Source organism: Prionailurus bengalensis, chromosome C2 (genome assembly GCF_016509475.1).
Source record: "Prionailurus bengalensis isolate Pbe53 chromosome C2, Fcat_Pben_1.1_paternal_pri, whole genome shotgun sequence".
In the NCBI taxonomy this organism is placed as follows: domain Eukaryota; kingdom Metazoa; phylum Chordata; class Mammalia; order Carnivora; family Felidae; genus Prionailurus; species Prionailurus bengalensis.
In genome coordinates this window covers 147,664,916-147,686,754 of record NC_057350.1, presented here as the reverse complement: position 1 = coordinate 147,686,754, position 21,839 = coordinate 147,664,916, and the positions used below count along the sequence as shown (strand labels likewise).

At 40.4% G+C, this 21,839-nt stretch overlaps 1 protein-coding gene across 1 annotated transcript in view; it reads left to right on the top strand.

Annotated features, from left to right (window-relative positions):
- The window catches only part of GADL1 (glutamate decarboxylase like 1), a 169,837-nt gene that overhangs the window by 85,518 nt on the left and 62,480 nt on the right, over nucleotides 1–21,839 (top strand). The window contains exons 12-13 of the mRNA XM_043595602.1: nucleotides 8,107–8,306; nucleotides 18,002–18,053. Coding sequence (XP_043451537.1) covers nucleotides 8,107–8,306; nucleotides 18,002–18,053 — 252 coding nt within the window. The remainder of the gene's footprint in view (nucleotides 1–8,106; nucleotides 8,307–18,001; nucleotides 18,054–21,839) is intronic.

Here is a 21,839-nt window from a genome sequence, read left to right as displayed (position 1 = left end):
AAAGTAGTCAGATAATCATCTGGGTTGATACAGCCTTATAAAGACTCAACACCTCAGAGTTCTCTGGACTCTATATCAATGTAATGCTGACTGAATATTCCAGATCAAGAGTTTTCAACATAAGGTCAAGACCCATCAGAACCATGGTTTTCAATCCTGGCTGCACATTAGGATCATCTGAGAAGCTTTAAAAAAAAATGCCATCACCCTTACCCCACACCAGAAATTCTGACTTTTTGGTCTGGAGTAAGGATCTTGCACTGGTATTAAAAAAAAAAATCTCTTCAGATAATTCTAATATTAGCTACGGTTAAGGACCACTGTGGGCTATAATCAGAGTTTGAAAACCACTGCTTCAGATTATATTTAACAGAAAAGTATGTTGATAGCTGCCCGGGGAAGATCAGAAAATCTTCATCTGTCCTAAGAGAGAAGCCCGATTGCACTATTTTTAAATGCTCATAGGGCATGCAGAGGTATTGCCAAGTTATCTCTGGACTATCAAATGTTTCTTACCTATTTATAGAAGCACTTACACATTCTCTAAGACACTGAGCCCAACTTTCTGCTCTCCTGTAGTCACCCTCGCTGCTTAAAATTGTTAAGTTGCATTTCTTTAAAAAAAAATGTTTTAGCTCAGTCTCTCATTTTTAAACCAGCTCATTCCGACCCTTAGTTAGGGATATTTACAAAAGAGTTACAGCTCATTAGCAAATATAGACTCTTCAATCTGCCACTGAAGTACTCTTATCAGTTCTCTGAAAAATGCCCATCAGGCCTGCAGGCCTAGCACTTAACAAAACTTTCCGGAATCTTCCAGGAGGCTTTCTGGAAGGAGAAGTGGCCTTTGGTATTAACACTTAGTGCCCAAACATTCCAGGGTAATCAGTGGTTTTCGCATATGATATCAAAGTGATTTGGCCCCGCTGGTCTTACAGAGTTCACATGATAATAATGTAGGAGTCTGTCAAGAAAAGTAGGGAGTTTCTGGCCTCACCGGCCCCGCTCATGTGTGAATGGACACCCTTGTGGTTGGCAGGACAGCAGGCTCAAATGTGTCACCACGTGGCAGAAGGGGGGCAGGTTGTTCACCAGATCTTCGGGAATTCAAGCACAAGCATCTGAAATATGAGCGAACTTCCATACCTAACATCTTCCAGAAAACACACGTGACAGAGGGGAGTAAGAATTGGAGAATTAACTGAAGACCTAAGCAGAGGTTGTTGTGGGGGTGATACTAATGTTTGGGAATGGATAAGAAAGAGGGTTGAGTCAACTGATCAAAAAATGACTCAGAGCTGCCAAGAGAGTCCCCTAAGTTGGGGTGTGAACCTTCTGCAACGACTGAGGTGGCCAGTGAAGCACAACGTGTCTGAAACTAACCACTAAATGGCAAAAGAAAACGCAAATAAGAACTCTGATCTGGTGGGGAATTTAGAAAAATTCCAAATGGAATTTTGTGATGGCTGCTCATTAAGTAGAGTAAGTTTTCTCTCAAGCAAGATGCAGCACCAGATGATTTTAACAATTTTCTGCTCTGACAGCCAGCGAAAAAGCTACAGGTAACAGAAAGACAATGAAGTAAATAAATCCCAAAAAAGAGGGACCCAAGGCATACCATGAGAAAAATGAAAGCTGTCTATCCAAAGAATCTGCGAAGAAAAGGGTACCTGCTTTGGATTATAGATGAACGTGAATGGGGCAAAATGCAGAAATACTGTATGTAGAAGCCCAGAAAGTGGAGGCCTAGCGGATTAAAGTTCAAGGCCAATTTCCAATAATGCACAGATCTTACAGCAGAGCTGAGCATGTGAAACACACTGCCTGTCAGTCAGTAACTGCCCGAGACTGGGGGAATCTGATGGACGGTGCGCAGAGGGACAGAGTCAGGACTCCAGTGACGGTAAATGCACGATTTTCACGTTGCCAGTGATTTTGATGGCCAGGTCTCATTCCTACCATAAAGACTGGCAAAATGCTCTATACCCGTGAAAGTCAGAAAGGGGATATTTGTGGGATTGAAGAACAAACAGAGAAAGTCAAAAGTAGTGGATGGACATTTCATTGAAAGATGTGAAGATAAAGGGTTATGGTCTCACTTTCCTACATGGTACATCAAAAACTAAACAAAAATGTCAAAGATTCCTGAAAGTGCTGTGCCAGTACAAGAACCTTGGTGCATTAGAGGAGAAACTTAATGGTCTTCTGGTTTCCATGGGTTTTAAACACACCTGTATAAACATAACATAAACATAAAGTATAGGTTGACCTATACTTTAAGACGCGAAAACTCATTTCGAAATAATATCCTTATATTATTCTTCTCCCTTCCTTCCTTGCTTCCTACCTCCCTTCCTTCCTCCCCCCTCCACTCCCTTATGTCTCTTTTTCACTTGTAAAGATCCACAGCATCTATGAGAGCCATCAAGGGTCCTAGCTTAAGCAAGGTCAGGCTTACTTCCACTTGGAGGTAATTCTTCCTATTACTCTAACATTTCTTTTAATAGCCTTAACATAGTCTGTCACTTGGTTTTCTATATCTGCTGCCCGAGACCCACCATTAAACACGGGAGGTTGGTGAGAGGTATAATATGCTCATTTCATAAGCAGCGATACTGTCTAGAGCTGGCATGTTGTTCTTCAACTTGCTTGGGGCGAGAAGTAAATCAAAGGACAGTCGGAAAGGGTTGGGGGTATGGGAATATGTAGGAAGAAGGGAGTGATGAGCAGGATTTTTGGCCAAAAGATTGAGAGGTGTCCCCAGTTAACATTATTTCATTAGATTTTCATAATATTCCTGTAAGGTGGGCAGAGCAAGTATCATTATCTCCATTACATTGATGGGAAAAATGAAGCCCAAAATGTTAAGTGACTTGCTTTGAGCGCTGACACCCAAGTGACTAAATCAAAAGCGGACTCTACATCTGCTGATTCTCACTTTATTCTGCCAGATCAATAATGAGGTTTAGGTTGAAGTATCTGTATAAGCCCATGAAAATTCTGTGACCAGTCATTCTTACTGTGGCACTTATGATCCGTGGTGACTTGGCTACTCTGTACCTTTCCAGCCTTACTAACTCTGCCCTACCCCATTAATTAGCCCCAGTCAGACTGAATTCATTCCATCTTCTCTTCTACCCAGCTCCTCCCCATCTTTCAGCTCTCAGTGACCTATTTCTTCTCGCAAAGAGCCCTAACATCTCTGAGTTAGTGAAAGTTGACCATCCTTCATGCTCTGTAGACTTTGTTCTTACCCCTCTTCCGGCCCCATTCTGTAACTGCCTGTTTTTCTATTCCTATCTCCATCTTCAACTTCTTAGGGATAGTGGTTTTCTCCCATCCAAGTACTAACCAGGCCCGACTCTGCTTAGCTTCTGAGATCAGACGAGATCGGGGGCATTCAGGGTGGTATGGCCATAGACTAGGGATAGTGGTTTTCTTACTTACCATTACATCCCCAGTGCCTAGCATAGCTTTTGGCATATACTAAGCCTCTCAAATGTTTGTTCACTCAAGCCATAAAGCTAAGATGAGAAGATATGATCATTTTTAAAATTCACCATTACGTTTTAGTTTACAACCAAACCTTTCTGCTATTCATAACCTAAATTTAGTTTTGCATATCCAGTCAACAAATGTTAGCCAAGATGCTTAGTACCTCCATGGGGTTGTATGCCCAGGCTTCTCATAGTGCTTGTTAGGCAACAAGTACTCAGTACATAATTTCATAATGAATTAGTACAGAAATTATTAATATGCCGATTTCCTAAGGCATTTAGTCGATGTCTTGCATGTAAATAATGATATGGGACAGAATATGGAAAGAGCCATACGGGAAGAATTTGGGGTAGTTTTCGTTGGCTGAGCTGAAAAACATGATTGCAAGGAGTGAGGACATAAGTAGGCCCATGTGGTCATTGACTTCTGGGAAAGAGACAACAGCATTTGATCTAGCCTGTGGAAATAAAAAATGGTTTGACTCAGCTCGACAAGAAAAATGTGTCGATTCATTATGTATTTGTAGTGATGCCCTTAAACATCACCAGCGTCACAAGTATTTAGATGAACACCAGAATGCCTTATAGACAAACACCACCATTAGTAAGACAGAAGTCATATTTATGGGAAAAAAGCAAAGGTCTGCAATGGGATTATAGTTGTTTTGATCTCCATTTCCGTGTGTTCTCGATGGGCCATTTTCCTTTTCACCAGCCTCTTCAGGACTTTTGTTTTTAGTTTATTTGTTTATTTTGAGAGAGCGAGAGAGAGCACAAACCAGGAGGGGCAGAGGGAGAGAGAGAATCCCTAGCAGCCTCCACACTCAGCATGGAGCCCAGGGCGGGGCTCTACCCCACACCATGAGATCACGATCTGAGCCAATATCAAGAGTCGGATGCTTAACTGACTGGGTCGCTCGGGTGCCCTCTTTCAGGACTTTCAATGAACATTTATGGACCACTCTCTTGCACATGTATTTAAGGGCCCACTGTAGAAAGACTAGAGTGTAATGGATGCAGCGTTCAGGCCCTTAATCCCAGCAGCCTTGGTTTGACATCCAGCCTCACTACCTGGTAGCTATATGATCTTAGGTAATTAACTGAACCTCGCCACGTTAGAGTTTTGTCACAGGTACATGGCATTGACAAAAATAATAGAACTTACATCATTGGACTGTTCTGAGACATCAATGAGTTCATGCATATCCAGTGGCTGACCCATAGTAAGAACTCCATTAATGCTGGCTCTGGTCAGTACTATTACGTACTAGGTTCTGTACAGTGAAAAGGCAAGATGTGGTTTCTGTACTCATGCAGCGTGCTTGTCATTTGCTTGTTTCTCTTTACTGCATAATTCATTCTTCAGCCTTCTTCTTTGTAGGGGCGTGCCTCCTACAAATCACATTTCCCAGGCTCCCTCGCCAATTGGCTTCCTGTTAAGTTTGGGCAACGGGACGTTCAGACAAGAGATTGAGATTGAGGGGGAGGGCAGCAGTCCCTCTCTGCTTTAGGGGCATCACCAGCAGAGGCTGTCTCTTCTCCATTCTCTCCCAACAGAGCCTCCCTGGGCACTCACAGGTCCTACTGGAAGCCCCCATTCCCAGGCTTCCTCCCAGCTTTCTGCCAGGGAGTGAGACCAGTACAAAAGAGAATAAGAAGAGAAAGACAGATTCCAGATTTGATCCTGGATCCACCTGTGCCTGAAGATTATATGTGCCTGGAGTTTTAAATATATGAGCCTATAAAAAATTCTCCTTTTTGCTTAAGCTACTTTGCTTGCATTTCTTGTACCTACCACTGTGTGAGTGCTAGTACAATATCTACTAATTCCTGAGAACTGTTTGAGATGATATCACAATATAAAGCAATTGGTATTCTCATTGCCTCTGTGTCTCTGGAAATCATAGAACTAGTATTTATTGTCCTGCTAGTGTTAGGATTATAAAGATGAGCAAGATAAACAGGGTGCTTCTCTTTGATAGCACAATAATGACTAATTAAGTGTTTTCAAAAACACTAACTTTTACTCTACTTGTTCTAAAACGTTCTTTTCTCTGGAGGTCTGAAACATCTTGCCTTAGTAGATGTGTATCTTAAAACTAAATGCATCACATCCATTGTAACACAAGGATATAAACTAAAATGCAAAGCAGGAACTTCGTGGTGAAAGTTTTCATTTATTTTCGATAAAGGAAATCCCAAGCCTCCAGTTGTGCTTTATGAAACCTTTCCAGGGCAGGAGGATTTTTCAGTGCAATGAAATTAATGGTGTCATGGCTGTAGGACACTCACTCATTCTGGTGTGTGATGTTTTTGGCTCTTCTCTTCTCCATTTGCCTATGATGATGCAATTTGTCTCCTGATAATGGATGGGCTTCCTCTCCCTTCCAGTCACCAGTGTTAGGCACTGAAACTTGCCCAAGACATGTCCAAAGTTGATCTGCTTGGGGGATTTCTTGGAGTCTTTCATGGTTGATGAAAGCAAATTTATAGTCATGATGTAAGTACAAGAGTGTGTGTGCATGCTTTGTCCTTAAAATGTATGCAGTGGCCTTTTAATGTTAGAATATATGGTCAGGCTGCAGTTGCTATGGAAACAACAATCAAATTTTCTGACCTTTGAGGGTAGGGAGATACAGTGGTAAGGGCTGTGATCAAAGCTGAGGATTGCTGAGAGAATTAAAGTAAAGAATAAAAAGCAAGGGGCCCTTTATACCTTAATGTACAGATCAGAGCAAACTGTTCTTCTTCTGTGTCTCCCAACAGTATCCACCAGAGCGAGACTGAAGACGTCCTAGTATTCTTTTAGTTACTATTTTATGTTGTTTATTTTGGATAATAACAACAATTTTGGTTGAGTGGGAATTTTGGAGTTCTTGATTATAGTTGGTCTAGAATTTTTACATAACATAAAATCATGGTTTCTGGTAATGGAACACCTATATCCAGATCAGTGGCCACGCAATACAACGTTACCATTGTAACATGGAAATGCATGGTTTTGTTTGGAATGTACCAAGTTGATTAGTCAAACGAATATACTCTCTGTTCAGAAGAGATCATTTCTAGGACCAGTGGGGTGTTTCTCTGTAGCTTCCTGTACAGCATTGATCCTTTTGTATTATTAAGATTTAGAAGATGTGCCTGCCAAATGAGAAGCTCATGTATCTGGGTTTATTCTGTTTATACTACCTGTCAGGGGAATGTGAGGGAAATATGGAATATGGGGAGGGGCATCATCACCCTAATTGCTTAGGGAGGGTCTTCTATGCCCAATACAGTGTTAAACTCTGTGGATGTGGGCATGAATAGGAAATGATTCCTTCCCTCTAGAACGTGCTTGGCCACACAAGGAGAGAATACATGCAGACTGCATATTGAGTAGGGGCACCGTAGGAGCAAAGCCAGCAACCAGAGCTAAACATAAAAGCAAGAAGTGAGTCCAATGGGATGGGCAGAAAAGAAGCTGAAGGGAAAGCATAACTTGAGATGGGACCCAAAGGAAGGGCAGACCTAGATAAAGAGGAAAGACTATGTTCGGTGTTAGTAAACTTCAGAACTTGTAAATACGCTGAATGTATTTTTGAATGTGTCAAATACTATGTTAAAATAGAGATAGGGTCAAGCAAGCGATGGGAGCAAAGACACAGATGAGGCATGATCTAATGGTCAAAGGACATTGAGTAGTTTGGCTATGTTGGGGAAGCAGAGGGTTTTACTAAGTATTCTGTAAGAATGAAGATGCTCAGAGATGCATAGGGCATGGTGAAGGGATGGGTTAGGAAATCTGGGATTCTGTGGACACCAGATGACTTGGAGGGTAACCAGGATTAAACTCTAAAAATTTGAGGTCAGGGCGAAGAATTTAGAATGGTAGTAAATAGGGTAAATTGTTACCCACTGCTTAAAGAGAAGTAACCAGTCAGTAAATGCAGATCGAATTTGGTTGCAAAATAAAACCCATGCAGGACCAACCCCCCAAAACCCTTTGCAATTGCAGCTGATATTGGTGATAGTTATAACTTGCTGGCTGCCGTTGAACTCTCCCATAGCTCCTTCATCAGGTTTTTTATCCCTGGGTTGTTGTCAATTTTGGCCTTGTCAATATGAATATGACTTTAAAGGAAGAGGCTATAAATGCTTGTTTGTTTTGCCTATGATATTATACAAAGTATACACAATATGTTAGGTATTTTTTCCCAGTATGGAGCTTTGAGTGAGTTACCAACTGATATTTTTCATCTTGAGAACTTGACCCACTTTGATATTGTACGATGATTACTTGGTCATTGCCAAGCTTTCCCGTAATCATCAGTGAGATTGTGAAGATGGACTGAGCAATTCTCAACTCTGAGGGTTTTTTTTTTCCCAAACAAAATAGGTAACCTGTGTCTCAAAGTTAATACACACATAGACTGCTTCCCACGCAGGGCGGTCACAGAGCAAGAACAAATGCCTTTGGCACAAGGTAGTAGAATATCACACAGGTTTTGTTTGTGGGTGTGTGTTTTTGAAATAAAGTGTATTCTAAAAATTGACAGTCTTACAGTCTTTTCTTCTTTCTTTCTTTCTTTCTTTCTTTTTCTTTCTTCCTTTTTTTTGTTAAAAGGACCTTCTCAAGAAATGCTACTCTGCCAAGGCATCTTACCTCTTCCAGCAGGATAAATTCTATGATGTCAGCTATGACACAGGAGACAAGTCTATCCAATGCAGCAGGAGACCAGATGCATTCAAGTTCTGGATGACTTGGAAGGCCCTGGGAACATTAGGCCTTGAGGAAAGAGTTAATCGTGCACTTGCTTTATCTAGGTACTTGCCCGTGTGTGTGTGTGTGTGTGTGTGTGTGTGTGTGTGTGCGCGCGCGCGCGCGCGCGCCCACGCATGTCTGTAAAAAAGACTCTATGGAAATGACATTTGTGAGATTTACACATGGTCTTTCTTCTGTGCATTTCTTCTTTCATATAATGGCCATTTTTTCAGTACCTACTGTGTGTTAGGAATTGTGAACAAAACCGTCCTACCCCTGCCCTCTGGGGTCCCAGCCTAGTAACAGATACCTTTAAGTGACAAACCTGACCAAATAAAGGTGAACCTACTTTTCGGTAAGGAGAGGTATGTGGTGCTCCAAGAGCCTTCAGGTGGCTTCCCTAGTGTTCTTGAGGGGCTTTGGCAGAGGCTTCCTGGAGGAAGTGACATTTAACTAAGACCCGGTGAAGAAAGGGAAGGAGAATGGTTCGGGCAGAGGGAGGATCAAGCCCAAATCATGGTGACTTGAAAGACCTGAACAGCAGGTCTGTGAGAACGTGGGGCTGGAGTAGAGGCAAGAAGGTAAAGGTAATCTGGAAGTGCTGTGGTCACCTGTCTCGTCGTAACGTCAGAGACAAAGCTTTTGAAGACACTTCCAAAGGCATTAGACAAGCTCTCGAGAGACAGGTGGCGGACATTTGCCACTCAAGACTCTTCTGCTAAGCTTGGATCAGTGGGTGCAAATGGGCAGGCCACAGCCAAATTTAGTTTTAAATGTGATTGGTTGAGCCCCAACTGCATAGACTTAATCTTCTTGGTGTTAAAAAAAAAATTCAAACATTTAAAGACTTAAAATATTTAAAAATAGGGAGATTTGTCAAAAATCTGGATTTTTGGCTTCTCTCGAAAGATCTGAATGCTCTCAGTCCCACATGGTGACAAACCACTGAACATGTTGATGCCTGTCTAGAGACCCACATTCCCCCTACTTCCTTCTGTGTTTTTGCAGACAACCTGGACTCAAAACCTAGGTCTACCATTTACAAGCTAGGTGACCTGGGCAGGTTTCTTAACCTCTCTGTGCCTCGGTTCACCCCACTAAAATGGAGATAACAGTCGTATGTAGTTCAAATAGTTGTTGTGATGATTAAATGAATTGACATATATTAAACCCTTAGAATGTGCCTGGCATAAGCTACAGGCTGTATGAGTTTTGGTTATTTATACCTGCTTGACCACTACAGGCACTGGAGTTTGTGATCTCTGGTTTGGATGATCTCTCCTTCATATTTCTTGCTCACATTTCACATGCAAAATCCAGAAGTCTCACTTAGAGATATAAAACAGTTTCTTCTTTCTTTTTTTTTTTTTTAATTTTTAGCATTTATTTATTTTTGAGAAACACAGAGACAGAGCATGAGACAGGGAGGGGCAGAAAGAGAGGGAGACACAGAATCCGAAACAGGCTCCATGCTCCGAGCTGTCAGCACAGACCCCTATGCGAGGCTTGAACCCCTGAAGGGTGAGATCATGACCTGAGCCAAAGTCGGATGCTTAATTGACTGAGGCCCCCAGGCATCAAACAGTTTCCTCTTTCTATACTGGGATTGTATGGGTGCTCTGTGCAATAACTGTCTGAAAAATCAGTGTCTTAAAACAGCCATTATTTTGTCAAGTTTATTTTTATTTATTTTGAGAGAGAGATAAAGAACAACAGGGGGAGAGACAGAGAGAAGGAGACAGAATCCCATGCAGGCTCCACCCTATCAGCACAGATCCCCATGTGGGGCTTGAACACAAACCATGAAATCATGGCCTGAGCCAAAATCAAGACTCGGAGGCTTAACCGACTGATCCAGATGCCCCCAAACAGCAGTTATTTATTCTCATACATCTGCAGTTGGCTGGAGTGGCTTTATCTCATACTATGGTGGCTGTGGGGGTTGGTGGAGGGTCTCAGTCTACTCCCTACATGCTTTGCAGCCTCCTTGGATTAACAGGTGAGCCAGAGTGTGTTCAGAGTGTCATCTGATGGAGATGACCGAAGGCCAAGAAGGCCCCATTATGCAAGCTGACTTCAAAGTTCCATTTATATCCTCTCTACTGGCATTCCAATGGCCAAAGTAAATCACATGGCCAAACTCGATGTTGAGAGTCAGGGAATACAATCTGCCTTTTAGCAGGAAGAACTGCAAAGTTACATGGTGTTGACCTCGAAAATAGCCAGTTTTTTACCAGAAAAATAGTCTATTTGGGAATGACAGAGGAATTGCAATTCAGGCCATGCAAACCATGGCAAAACATAGGCAAGTTTGGAGAACAAAGGGGAGAAGTTTGCATATATAGAGGAAAGGGGGAAGTTGAGAGGGGTTGCTTTGGACATGGGTCCATTGGAGGAGACAGGAAGTGATGGTTTCTCATTGGCTGAGTAGTATGGCTTCTCACTGGCTGGGGCTGTTGCTAGACAAGGAGAAAATCTTCCTCCTACTTGCCGTGGTAGTAAAATAGGCTTCTTCCTGTTGGAAAACGCAAGGTAGCCTTTTCCTGTTGAAGTCTTCAATTGATGTCTAGTTTGTAGGGCATGAGAGCCCCATCTGCAGGGCTTCCTGACTCCATTTCAAATGAGATTTCCTTTATACTCTTTCATAATGGCTTGGTTATAAGGACAGATAAAGTGATGGCTTTGGCACTTTCAGAAGACTGTTAGAAGTCAGCAAATCTAGTGATTATGGTTTAAGAAGTAGTTTGAAAATCTATAAATATTGTATCATTTAGGACTCTGGTGGTGGTAAGCAACAGAAACCATAATTCAAGATATTATAAACAAAGAAAGGTCATTTATTATCTCATGTACCTTATGAGGTAGTGTAATGATGACTTCTGGAATGACTTTATCTAGGAGCTTAAACAATATCACCTTAATCATTCTCCATCTTCCAGATTTGCTCTCTTTTATGTTGGTTTATTCCTATGTTGGAAGGTGGCTGCCAGGAGTGTAAGATCTGTGTCCTCCCTGGTTCAAGTTCAAGGTCAAAAGGAGAGTGTGCTCCTCTCTTAACAATCCCAAAGGAAGTTTTCTCTATATCTGAATGAGGCAAACGTCCATCCCTAATCCGTTGCTGTCGCCAGGGAAATGTGATACTCTCACTGGTCATGCCCTCCCTTGGCACTGGAGAGACATCATTTCCTTCTATAAAATATGTGCTGAAACTAGGTGAAGAATATGCCTTTATTAGAAGTAGGGTTAGGGGCACCTGGGTGGCTCAGTCGATTAAGTGTCTGACTCTTGATTTCAGCTCAGGTCATGATCTCATGGCCATGCGTTTGAGCCCTACATCAGGCTCTGCACCGGCAGTGTGGAGCCTGCTTGGGATTCTCTCTTTCCCTCTCTCTGTGCCCTCCTCTGCTCATGCTCTCTCTCTCTCAAAATAAATAAACATTAAAAAAAAGTAGGGTTAATGTACCTCTATCAGAGTTAGTGAGATAACTACCCAATGGTGGAAAAAAAAAATGAAAACGTCTACCATAAATATTCATAGTTTCTGTTCACTTAAAAGTTCAGAAAGCTCTATTTCCTTTTTTGTTTTTGTATTTTCTCAACTAAATTGTGGTAGAATCTCTGCATTATTCCATCTGAGCTGCTAAGGAATTCATTGACAGGTGTCTTGAAAGAAGGCTAGATATAAATATTTGATGATCATATTTGTTATAAAGTTAACATTCAGCTCAGGGTGGAATTTAATTTATAGTCTAAGGATACTTTCTAATTTTTGCAGAGAAATATCACAGGAGGATAAATGTTAACACTTCAATTCAATTCAACAAACACTTATTGTTTGTAAATGTTTGTCAAGTTGAATTGAATTGAATTAACATTTCAGTGAGCATCACTGCAGACGCTGTGACCTGTATCTAAATATTTGAGAAATAATCCCTCCTCTATCATGCTGCTATTCATCATAGTTTTTTTTTTCTTTTTTGCCTTAACATTCCACATTCTTCATAAATCCAACCCTCTATTCCCGGGGTGGGCAGAAGTCATCCTGTTCTACCCCCAATGCTGAGCAAACACTGAGTCCTTCTATTTTTAATGAATTTTTCACTGAGTTCTTTTAGACGTGTCACTTGTAGTGAATAGGAAATTATGGAGAGTTTCTTTAGGATGAAGAATTATATTAAGTTGGCAATGTAAGTCTTTATTTCTATGATTTTATTTGTTTTCAGATTGGCTAATTGGTTTGTGGTTCTGCTCCTGAGGAAAGAAGGGACTTTATCTCCGTTCTGGGGTCCGTTCTGTTTGAGCCCACATACAGCGGTATACCGGGAACCCGGCTCTCAGCAGGAGCAAACACAAGCCCAAGTCTAAAATGCCGGCAGTTCCCGTGGTGTAAATGTTCCCATGGTGTCAAATTGCGAGCTGTCAACAATTCGTGAATATTTAACAATTGGCTCTTAACAGCCAGTCCATCCTAGCCCTAGAACACCATCGATTAAGTAAGCCAGTATAATCAGTTCAAAGCACCAACTCTTGAGAGTTAAAACATCATTTATGGTCAAGCTCACTGACCCTAGGCCACTTGCTTTAGAGTTTATCTAATAAAAACCATTCTTACCCGTGTCCAGAAGGCCATAGCCTGGCATAATTTCTATAATTTCAGAACAACATTGTTTTGTTTTCAAGAAGTACAATTTCCTTCAGCAGATAAGAATTAGCAAAGTAAAGCTGCAGATGAGGATTGTGTTACTATTTGGTGTGCATACCTATTATCAGTAGCCCGTTGTAGCCAAGATACCCGTTTCCCTAGATCCTTGGTCAGGTCTCTCACATACTGGCAAGGCTAGGCAACTCTTTCCCCCTGACATGTTGCAGGAAAGGCTACTTCAACTCCATAGAAGCAATATTTCCACGTTCCTGAATCTAAATGGAGCTTAGTTTTGAAATTTGTATATTGACCTCAAGATTTAAGGACCGGAGTTTGATGGAACAATGGATTGCCATTACCCTGATGAGATAGCTTGCTTTCGCTTCCCTTGGGAAAGCAAGAGCAAACATTTTCCAGAGGACGATGATTCTTACTTAATGAGTTGTCAGAAGGTGGGAAAAAGGGAAAAATTAGCGCCTGGAAGATTTCTAAGGCCTTTCCTAATTTCCATTTGACCCTTGTCATTCCAGTTGACAAGAGAACTCTTATCTCAAGAAATATTAATGACTAAAAACCTGCTTTCTCCTTGGATTGTTTGAAAAGCAGTGACATTGGGAACCTACAGTAATGTGCGATTATTAGGCCTCACTGAGACCCAGAGGGCTGAGTTTTAAAATCACCACCTCAGGCACAAGGCAGGTGACTGTGCATCCCTGATATTTGCCTAGAAGAGCTGAAAATGTTTCACAATACCCAGGGCTACCCGTTGCTGAGGGCACCTTCCAGGCCTTTGTTAAGGCCCTCAGTTTAAATGGATATTCAGTAAGAGGTAATTTTTAAAGCGAGTCTAGAAAAGTCATGTGCGTAAATCTTTTCAACAACAACAAACAGCCCAAGAATTCCCATTCGGCTCCTTTGTTAGATCTCCAGTGTATCATTTATCTATTCCCTTGACACACAATCTCTGTAATCTCTCAGATGGCATTCGTTTCACTGACTTGCATGAATACTGAGGGATTTATTGTTTTCAGTATGGAAAAGGTGAGCAGTTACACAATGGCACCTCTGTGCTGGTGTATTTCTCTAGGTGATGAGAGGGTGACAGTCTACAAGGCTATAGAAGGGCCAGCGTTTTCATCTTTTTCTTTATATTGGTAATTTTTTAAAAAATCACAATTGCAGTAGAACGTAGCATGTATGTAGGTGTCTGTGATGAATCACACAAGCCATGCAATATGTTCTAATATATGCAGAGCATATAGAGAGCAGATGGGGAACCTCTCGGGAGTTCTGGGAGACTCGGTGCATCGGAAAAAAAAAATTTCAAATGAGGAGGTGAGACTGGGAGAGAAAGTTGGTCCAGAGTGTTCCAGGGAGACTGAGTAGCTGAGAAAGAGACTGGAAAGGCTGTTTCTGGAAAGAATGTCCTGAGAAAGGACAAGTTCAATGCAAAAATATCAGACAGACTTATTGAACAAATCAGAGAATTGAGGGCCTTCAAATGTCGGAAGCATGTTTGTAAGCATATTTGTAAGGGAAGTGTTTGGGAACAAGAACATCATTAATGGATGCTTCAAAATCAAGCCAGAATATTAATACAATGAGTTTTTTTTTACCCAGTAGGATTGGTGAAAATTCTTGCTGGTGTGTGTGTGTGTGTGTTTCCCCTCCCTTCTCTCTCTTTTTTTTTTTTTTTTTGTTAAGATTAGTAGGAAGCACAGTGATGAGTTTTTATAAGCTATTGTTGTTTTTTGAATCCATTTACCCGGATTCCTTTTGGTGGAAGGGGTTTATGGTTCCTGCATTATGTCCCCAAACTCAATGTACAGCTTTTTTCTGGTTTGCATCAGATAAGACTAGGTTTTTTTTTTTTTGAAATGTATTTTATCTTTAGTCTGTTTCCATGTATTGAAAAGAGAAATTGTGAGGAACAAATCATCCCTATGAATGTAGGCAGAAGTGACTCAAACCTTATTTGGATTCCCTCCCAAAAACCCATTTAATTTAAGTATTTATTTAAGAAGAGGATAGAGTACCCTATAGATGAGGCACTTCTAAACTAGCATTTCTGAAACTGTACTCGGTGGAATAATAGACTTCCAGAAGATTTTAATAAATGTTCTTCCAAAAAACGTTTTCATGGTCAAATATGTTTGGGAAATGCTAACTCCTCTCTTGGAGATTCAGTGTTCATTAGTGCATTAAAGACTCTGAGGGGACCTGTAATATAGAAACATTTTTTAGCTTGACTTTTAACATTTTTAACATGCAGACACTGTTTATTGTTCACCCAACAGCCAGTCTCCCTTTTTCTTTCTTGCTAACAGAACCTTGATTTTATTTAGGTAGCAATAGTCTTGCTGGGAACATCGGTCTAACCCAATCTCCACTTCCTGTAGTTAGTTTCGGGGTATCTTCTCAGTCAAGAAGATACAGGAAGAATTCTTTGAAGGCTCCTGGGGGAAATAGTGTTAGCTAAATAGAGAGAAATGAAGAGAAAATGCTTTTGCTCCAGCCCCCTCTCTTCCCTCTTGGACACCGTTGTACAAGCATGTGACGTGTGGAGTGTGGCACACATCTTGTGGACACGAGACAATCAGCACTCTGAGCGTGGCGGGCTGGAATGATAGAAACAATACAAAACGCCTGGTTTTTGATGCCAGTATTGAACCATCCAACCAGCCCAATAAATGTCTTTATGAATTAAGCCAAGTCCCCTTCTAATTGTAGACAAAAGTAATCTAACTGGCATGCCCAGCATTGCTCACGTTTATTTGGCAATTGAACTCTTTTATGTGGGAGACGTATTTACACGGTTTGGCATGGAGCATAGTTGGGGGACTCCAGCGTGAGCCTTTGTTGATGTTTATAATAGCAACTCTTCACCCGAATCACCTGCACTCTCAACTCAGACTGTTACCCTGGGCTTTCCGGGCTCTGAGAGCAGCTGCAGTGGGGACGCTAACCCTGACACAAAGTCTGGGTCCCCACGGTTAGCAAAAAGCAGAGTTGTAACTGACATGATCCCGGTCTGTTTTAGGATGCCTTTCTCTTGAGAGCCGCTGTAGCCTGTTTGACAGACATAGCTTAAATGGAGACTTTTGTGTAAGTTTCTTATAGTCATCATGTGTTAGGGAAGGATTTTGTCCCCCTAGTCCCACACCTCCATTATATACAGGAGGACACTGAGGCAGGGCTTGGGGAGGCTAAGGGATTTGCCAAAAGTCACAAAATTGATGATCTGCACAACTAGAATCTTGTAGAGTCTGTCCCGGGATTTCTAGAGATGCAAAGTTTTTCCCTAGCTTTGAGGTGTCCAGAATTAGTGGGGGCTTCCTCAGGGTGAAGTGTGGCATTGCTTCAGAGTTCCCATATTGCTTACGAACATTTGTGTCTGAGGAGCTGCAAAAAGTATGGTTCAGAAGCTTTCCTTATGTAGATAGAGATTGCATGTGTCTGTCTATACGTTTTGTACTTTACATTTTTGTTTATTAAGTTCCCTTTTAAGAATTTTACAAGTAACCACATCCAAGAAACTTTGCAAAGAAATATAAAAAGAGAGCTACTAATCTCTCTCTTCCCCATTGCGTCCTGTTTGTTCCTTCCTCGAGTAAATACTAACAATATATGGTGTACCCTTTCTTTCTTTACTCTGTTAAAAACGTGTGTGTGTGTGTGTGTGTGTGTGTGTGTGCGTGCGCATGCATGCATGCATGTGGATAGGAATTACTTTTGCGTTCTTTTTATAATATCTTAAAAAGCAAAATTGTGTTATCCGTATTTCTCAGTACCTTACTTTTATCTCTTGCTAATACATCATAAACATCCCTGTGGTTTAATTAAAGTAGATATAATCTATTCTTTTTAATGGCTGCATCATGTTCTATTGCATTGCTATAATACATTTTATTTGACCGTTTCCCAATTTCTGGATATTACTCTTGTTTCTGGTTATTTTGTATTAAATACACATATACACGTACATGTAGATTTAGACAAAATTACGTGTATGATTTTAACTTTTTTACAACAGCCTTTGAGATTCGAAAAGTAAATTGTGTTATTTCAGTTTTTTTGAGATTTAGGCCCAAGAAAAACATTTTTGTTGTCCTCAAGTATTAGTTGAATATGCGTAGTTTAGTTTAGCGACATGCTCATATTCCATACAATTGTACCGTATAATTCCCTATGATGTGTGGACCGTAAGTTTCAAAGCCAGTCCTCATTGCTGGGTGTCGTGTTCTTGTTCGTTTGTTTGCTTCTTTCTTTCCTCCTTTCTTCCGCTATTACATATAAAATCACAATAAATATTCTGGCAAGTACATTTTTGTCATTCCTTACACTTTACCCCCAAATTTGAAATACTGGGACAAGGGTTACAAACTTTTCCAGACTTATAACCAAATCACTAATTTTTAAGGCCAGTGATTTCAAAATGTTCCCCTTTTTATTGACAGTAGCCAAGCCCAGGGGGAGAGGTGTCTGTGTGGACTTACTCAAAGTCGTTTTTGTCTTTTCTCGGTCATACTCCATATCTCATGTATCTGTGCCCTTTGCTTATGGTCTGATAGTTCTCTTTTCCCTGACATTTGAGGTGACTTCATGGACATTCTATCAGTGGCTGCAGCCCACTAACTTTTAACATGATACTAATGATCACTTCTCCTTTCCTCGGTTCTGCCCTTGGAAAAGGTAATGTTGAGCTTCCTTAAGTTTAAATGAGCTTATAGGTGGGATTACGCACCAAAAGCCAGCTGGGTAATTTAAGTACCTATACTAAATCCCCATCTAGAATATAAATGTGTAACTCACGTGGTCAGAGATGTATCTCCTATATACTGTAGGTGGTTTTCATAGTGGGGTAAAAGTCTGATGCTGACATGTGAGATAGACATCCCCTTATTGAAAAGATGTATTTTTTTGCTCGGGCCCCAGAGGCCTGCAGTAGGTTCAGGAATATGTGTTTAAATCCGTGTCTATTCCTATCCCTATGCCTTTCCTTATTTCTAAGCCTTGTCTCTGCATCAGAAATAGCAGTTTGTGCGTGTGTGTCAGTTGTGTTCATGGAGTTTTTGGATTCCAAATTATAAATATTATTGTGACTTTCATTTTTAGATACCTTGTAGAAGAAATCAAGAAAAGAGAAGGATTCAAGCTACTGCTGGAAGTAAGTGATTAGGGAATTGTGCTCGTGATTTTGTCAGTCAACAGTGATGAAGGTGGTAATTTTCTAATCTGTTATATTTCACTGGTTTTTGTGTTGCAGACTTAGAAACAAGTCATTAGCTTAATTCATGGAGTCCATTATGTTAATTTACTCTATTAGTGAGTATTTTTCCTTTGTTAGATTCACAAAGAGCACACTTGCCTTTAAGTATTGAAAATTAAAGTGCTCAATAATAATTACCAAGGATAATACTGAATAAATATATAAATTGCATGATGATTGTACTGTGAATATTCAACTGTGCTATAGTGGTGCCTGCATGTGAAAAATCAATTAAGTGAATGTACAATAATGCATTTAGTTTTGTCTTTTTATAAAAAAAGGAAAGCATATTAGCTTTGGAGCAATGGGAAAATAAGTCATTTTGTGTTGGACTGCTTGCTATATATAAGAAGTAAAGTGGTTGCAAAAGTAGAGAATTTTGTTTTTTGCCTAAAACATATGGTTAGAAAATATGAAGAGTGTTATTTAATTCTGATTTTTAAGAAATAGGAAGTATAAAGTTCTCTCAGATCTTCTAATAGCACGTATTATATAGCAATTTTAACCTAATGTAAAAATCCCCTAGGGATTACAGCCTAGGAACCTATATTATATGTAAGCAATCTGACTGCCATTGGTATTCATTTATTCAGCAAGATTTCTTGAGCAATTACTATGTGCTAGGCATAGTTCTAGGCATGGGAGGATAAAACAGGGAAATCCCTCTCTCTGAGAGTATTTATACCCAAAATGGTAAATGACAGGCGATAAACAAGCAAATTAATACCTAACAAGCATCAGGTAGTGAGACCTCTTAAGAAAACAATAAAGCAGGTTCATGAAAGATAATCCAGTATACAAATAAATAGTTACAGACGTAGCAAGTTCTGTAATAGAAACAGATGTTGGTGAGGATTGCTGAGAAAGGGAAACCCTTTTACACTGTTGGTGGGAATGCAAACTGGTTCAGCCACTCTGAAAAACAGTATGGAGGTTCCTCAAAACATTAAAAATAGAACTATCTATGACCCAGCAATTGCACTACTAGGAATTTATCCAAAGGATACAAAAATACTGATTCAAAGGGGCACATGCTCCCCAGTGTTTATAGCAGTGTTACCAACAATAGCCAAATTATGGAAGAAGCCCAAGTGTTCATTGACTGATGAATGGATAAAGAAGATTTGGTATATATGTATACACACACACACACACACACACACACACACACACGTGCACGTGTGTGTGTGTTTGTATAATGGAATACTACCCAGTAATGAAAAAGAATGAAATCTTGCCATTTGCAACAATGTACAGAGGGTATTATGTTAAGGAAAATAAGTCAGAGAAAGATAGATATCGCATGATTTCACTCATGCGTGGAATTTGAGAAACTCAACAGATGAACACGGGAAGGGAAGGAAAAAAAGAGAAAGAGAGGGAGGCAAACCATAAGAGACTCGTAACTACAGAGAACAAACTGAGGGCTGCTGGAGGGGAGGTGGGTGGAAGGATGGGTTAAGTGGATGATGGGCATTAAGGAGGGCACTTGCTGGGATGAGCACTGGGTGTCATATGTAAGAGATGAATCACTGGGTCCTACTCCTGAAGCCAAGACTATGCTGTATGTTAAGTAACTTTTTTTTTTTTTTTAAGGAGGGTGGAATGCTGGAATGAGGATGTCGGTGGGGGGTGGCTTGTTTGGTTTGGGTCATGCAGGTAGGGCCCTCTGAGGTCATCTTCTACCTGAGACCTGATTGATGGTAAATAGCATGCCATGCAACTAGCTGTCTGAGCGAAAAGCATTCTAGGTAGAATCAATAAACAACTACAAAGGCTTAATGCTACAAGGAGTTCGAAGTGTTTAAGGAACCAGAAGAAGGCACATTAAGAAAGAGGGGTGTAGGAGGTAATACATTGGAGAGGTGGGCAGAGACCAGATCAGGTAGAGTCAGGTAGGGCCTGGTAAGACCTTTGGCTTTTATTCCAAGTGTAGTCGTCAGGGAAGTTTTAAGCAGACAGGAGTCTGAATTCCGTTTTAAAAGATGGTGCTGGATGTCTTGGGAAGAGAGGAAGGGGGTGGGAGGGGGTGAAGGAAAGCCAAGGAAAGGATGAACGAGACAAGTTGGGACGCTGTTGCAGTAGCAGAGGTGAGGTATGATGACGGCCCTCCCAATAAGCTGCAGAAACACTGCTCCAGTGACTCCTGACTGTGGCTTCTGCCACTATCTGCAAGAGTTCAAAGTTCCTGAAAAATGGGGATATGAAAGACCTTGCAAAGACAGCAAGAGAATCCATATTTAAATGGCTTTCTGGGGATACTTGAAAGAAGCAAAACGGCAAATTTGGAATGTGGGATATTCTACAGGGCAGCTGTCCTGGTTTCCTCAACAGGTTAGTGGGGTGAAGGAAAATAAAAGGAGAAGGTAGCGATGATCACCTCAGGCTCAAAGAGACAGAAGAGGCCTGATAACCACATGCAGCAGAGGGAGCTGTTGCCTAGTTTGAACACTTGTAAAAAGTAAAGTTTCAAACAGTTGGGAAGCTTCTAATGTGAACTGGCTATTGGATAATACCAAAGAATTATCAATGATTTTGCTAGGTGTGATAATGGCATGATTACATGAGAAAACATCTATATTTTTAAGAGATGCGTATATAAGCACATAGGCGCAAAACAGCTATAGGATTGGTTGGGGGTTGAGTCTGAGTCACTTTTTTTTAAAAAAAATATTCTTGAGTTTAACTTGCCTTCTTTACTTCCTTGAGGTTGAGTTTTACTCTTTATTTTTACAATTTTGAACTGCCTTCTCTATTTCTCTGGTTGTGGGAGCTCTGGTGCCTATGGAAAGTCCTGTGCACCTTGGAACTGAAGTCTTTTGATAGAGCTAAAAGAAAAAGTGAAAAAAAGACGGATTGTCTTAAACGTTATGTATATGTTCCTCCTAAAGGCTTAAAAGTTAAGGGAGGAAACTCTCACCATCATTTTAGGGAATTGCAAACATCCAACTTGTAATGCAAGTGATGGTGGGTTTTAATCATTAGGCAGCCTTCTGCCCTGAATATCTTAGCTATGGGAGCCAGATGGCCCCAGAGCAGTGAAGGTGGCTTTCTAAAAGCACTCCAGCCTTCCCACTTACAAGGGGTTTTGTATGTGAGATGCACTTGCCTCTTTTCTCTCTGTTCCATTTGGAGAAATAATGTAAAATTAGACCTTGAATCTCATATATATATATATAAGTGTCAAGGCAGTTATCCTTTTTGTTAACAAATGCTTAGTTGGATTGATTAGATATAACCGTACCATAGACTTAAGAGAGATGTGATTGGAGTACAGTCTGTGAAACTGAAAGTCTATCACTTTAGGAAAAATGCGAATATATATATATATATATATATATATATATATATATATATAAAATTTTACTTACACACATATATATTCACTTTTTAGCAGATAGCAGTGAGAATGTTAAGTGGAATATTGAAAACAGTAAATGAACACAACAAAACAGAATATCCAGTATTTGAATACCTTTTCCTGAAAAGAACAAAAATAATGCATATCTTCTTGAAGATGATTTAAAGTTATCATTTCAAATGAATTCTGCATTATTCATAGGCCCCTGAAAATAATCTTTCTGTTTTTTCTGTGTTGGATCTAAGATCTAATAAGTGTTTTCCTAGAGGTATAGTCATTCATATACTATCATTCACATATTTTATTTTGATCTCTTGGGAGAG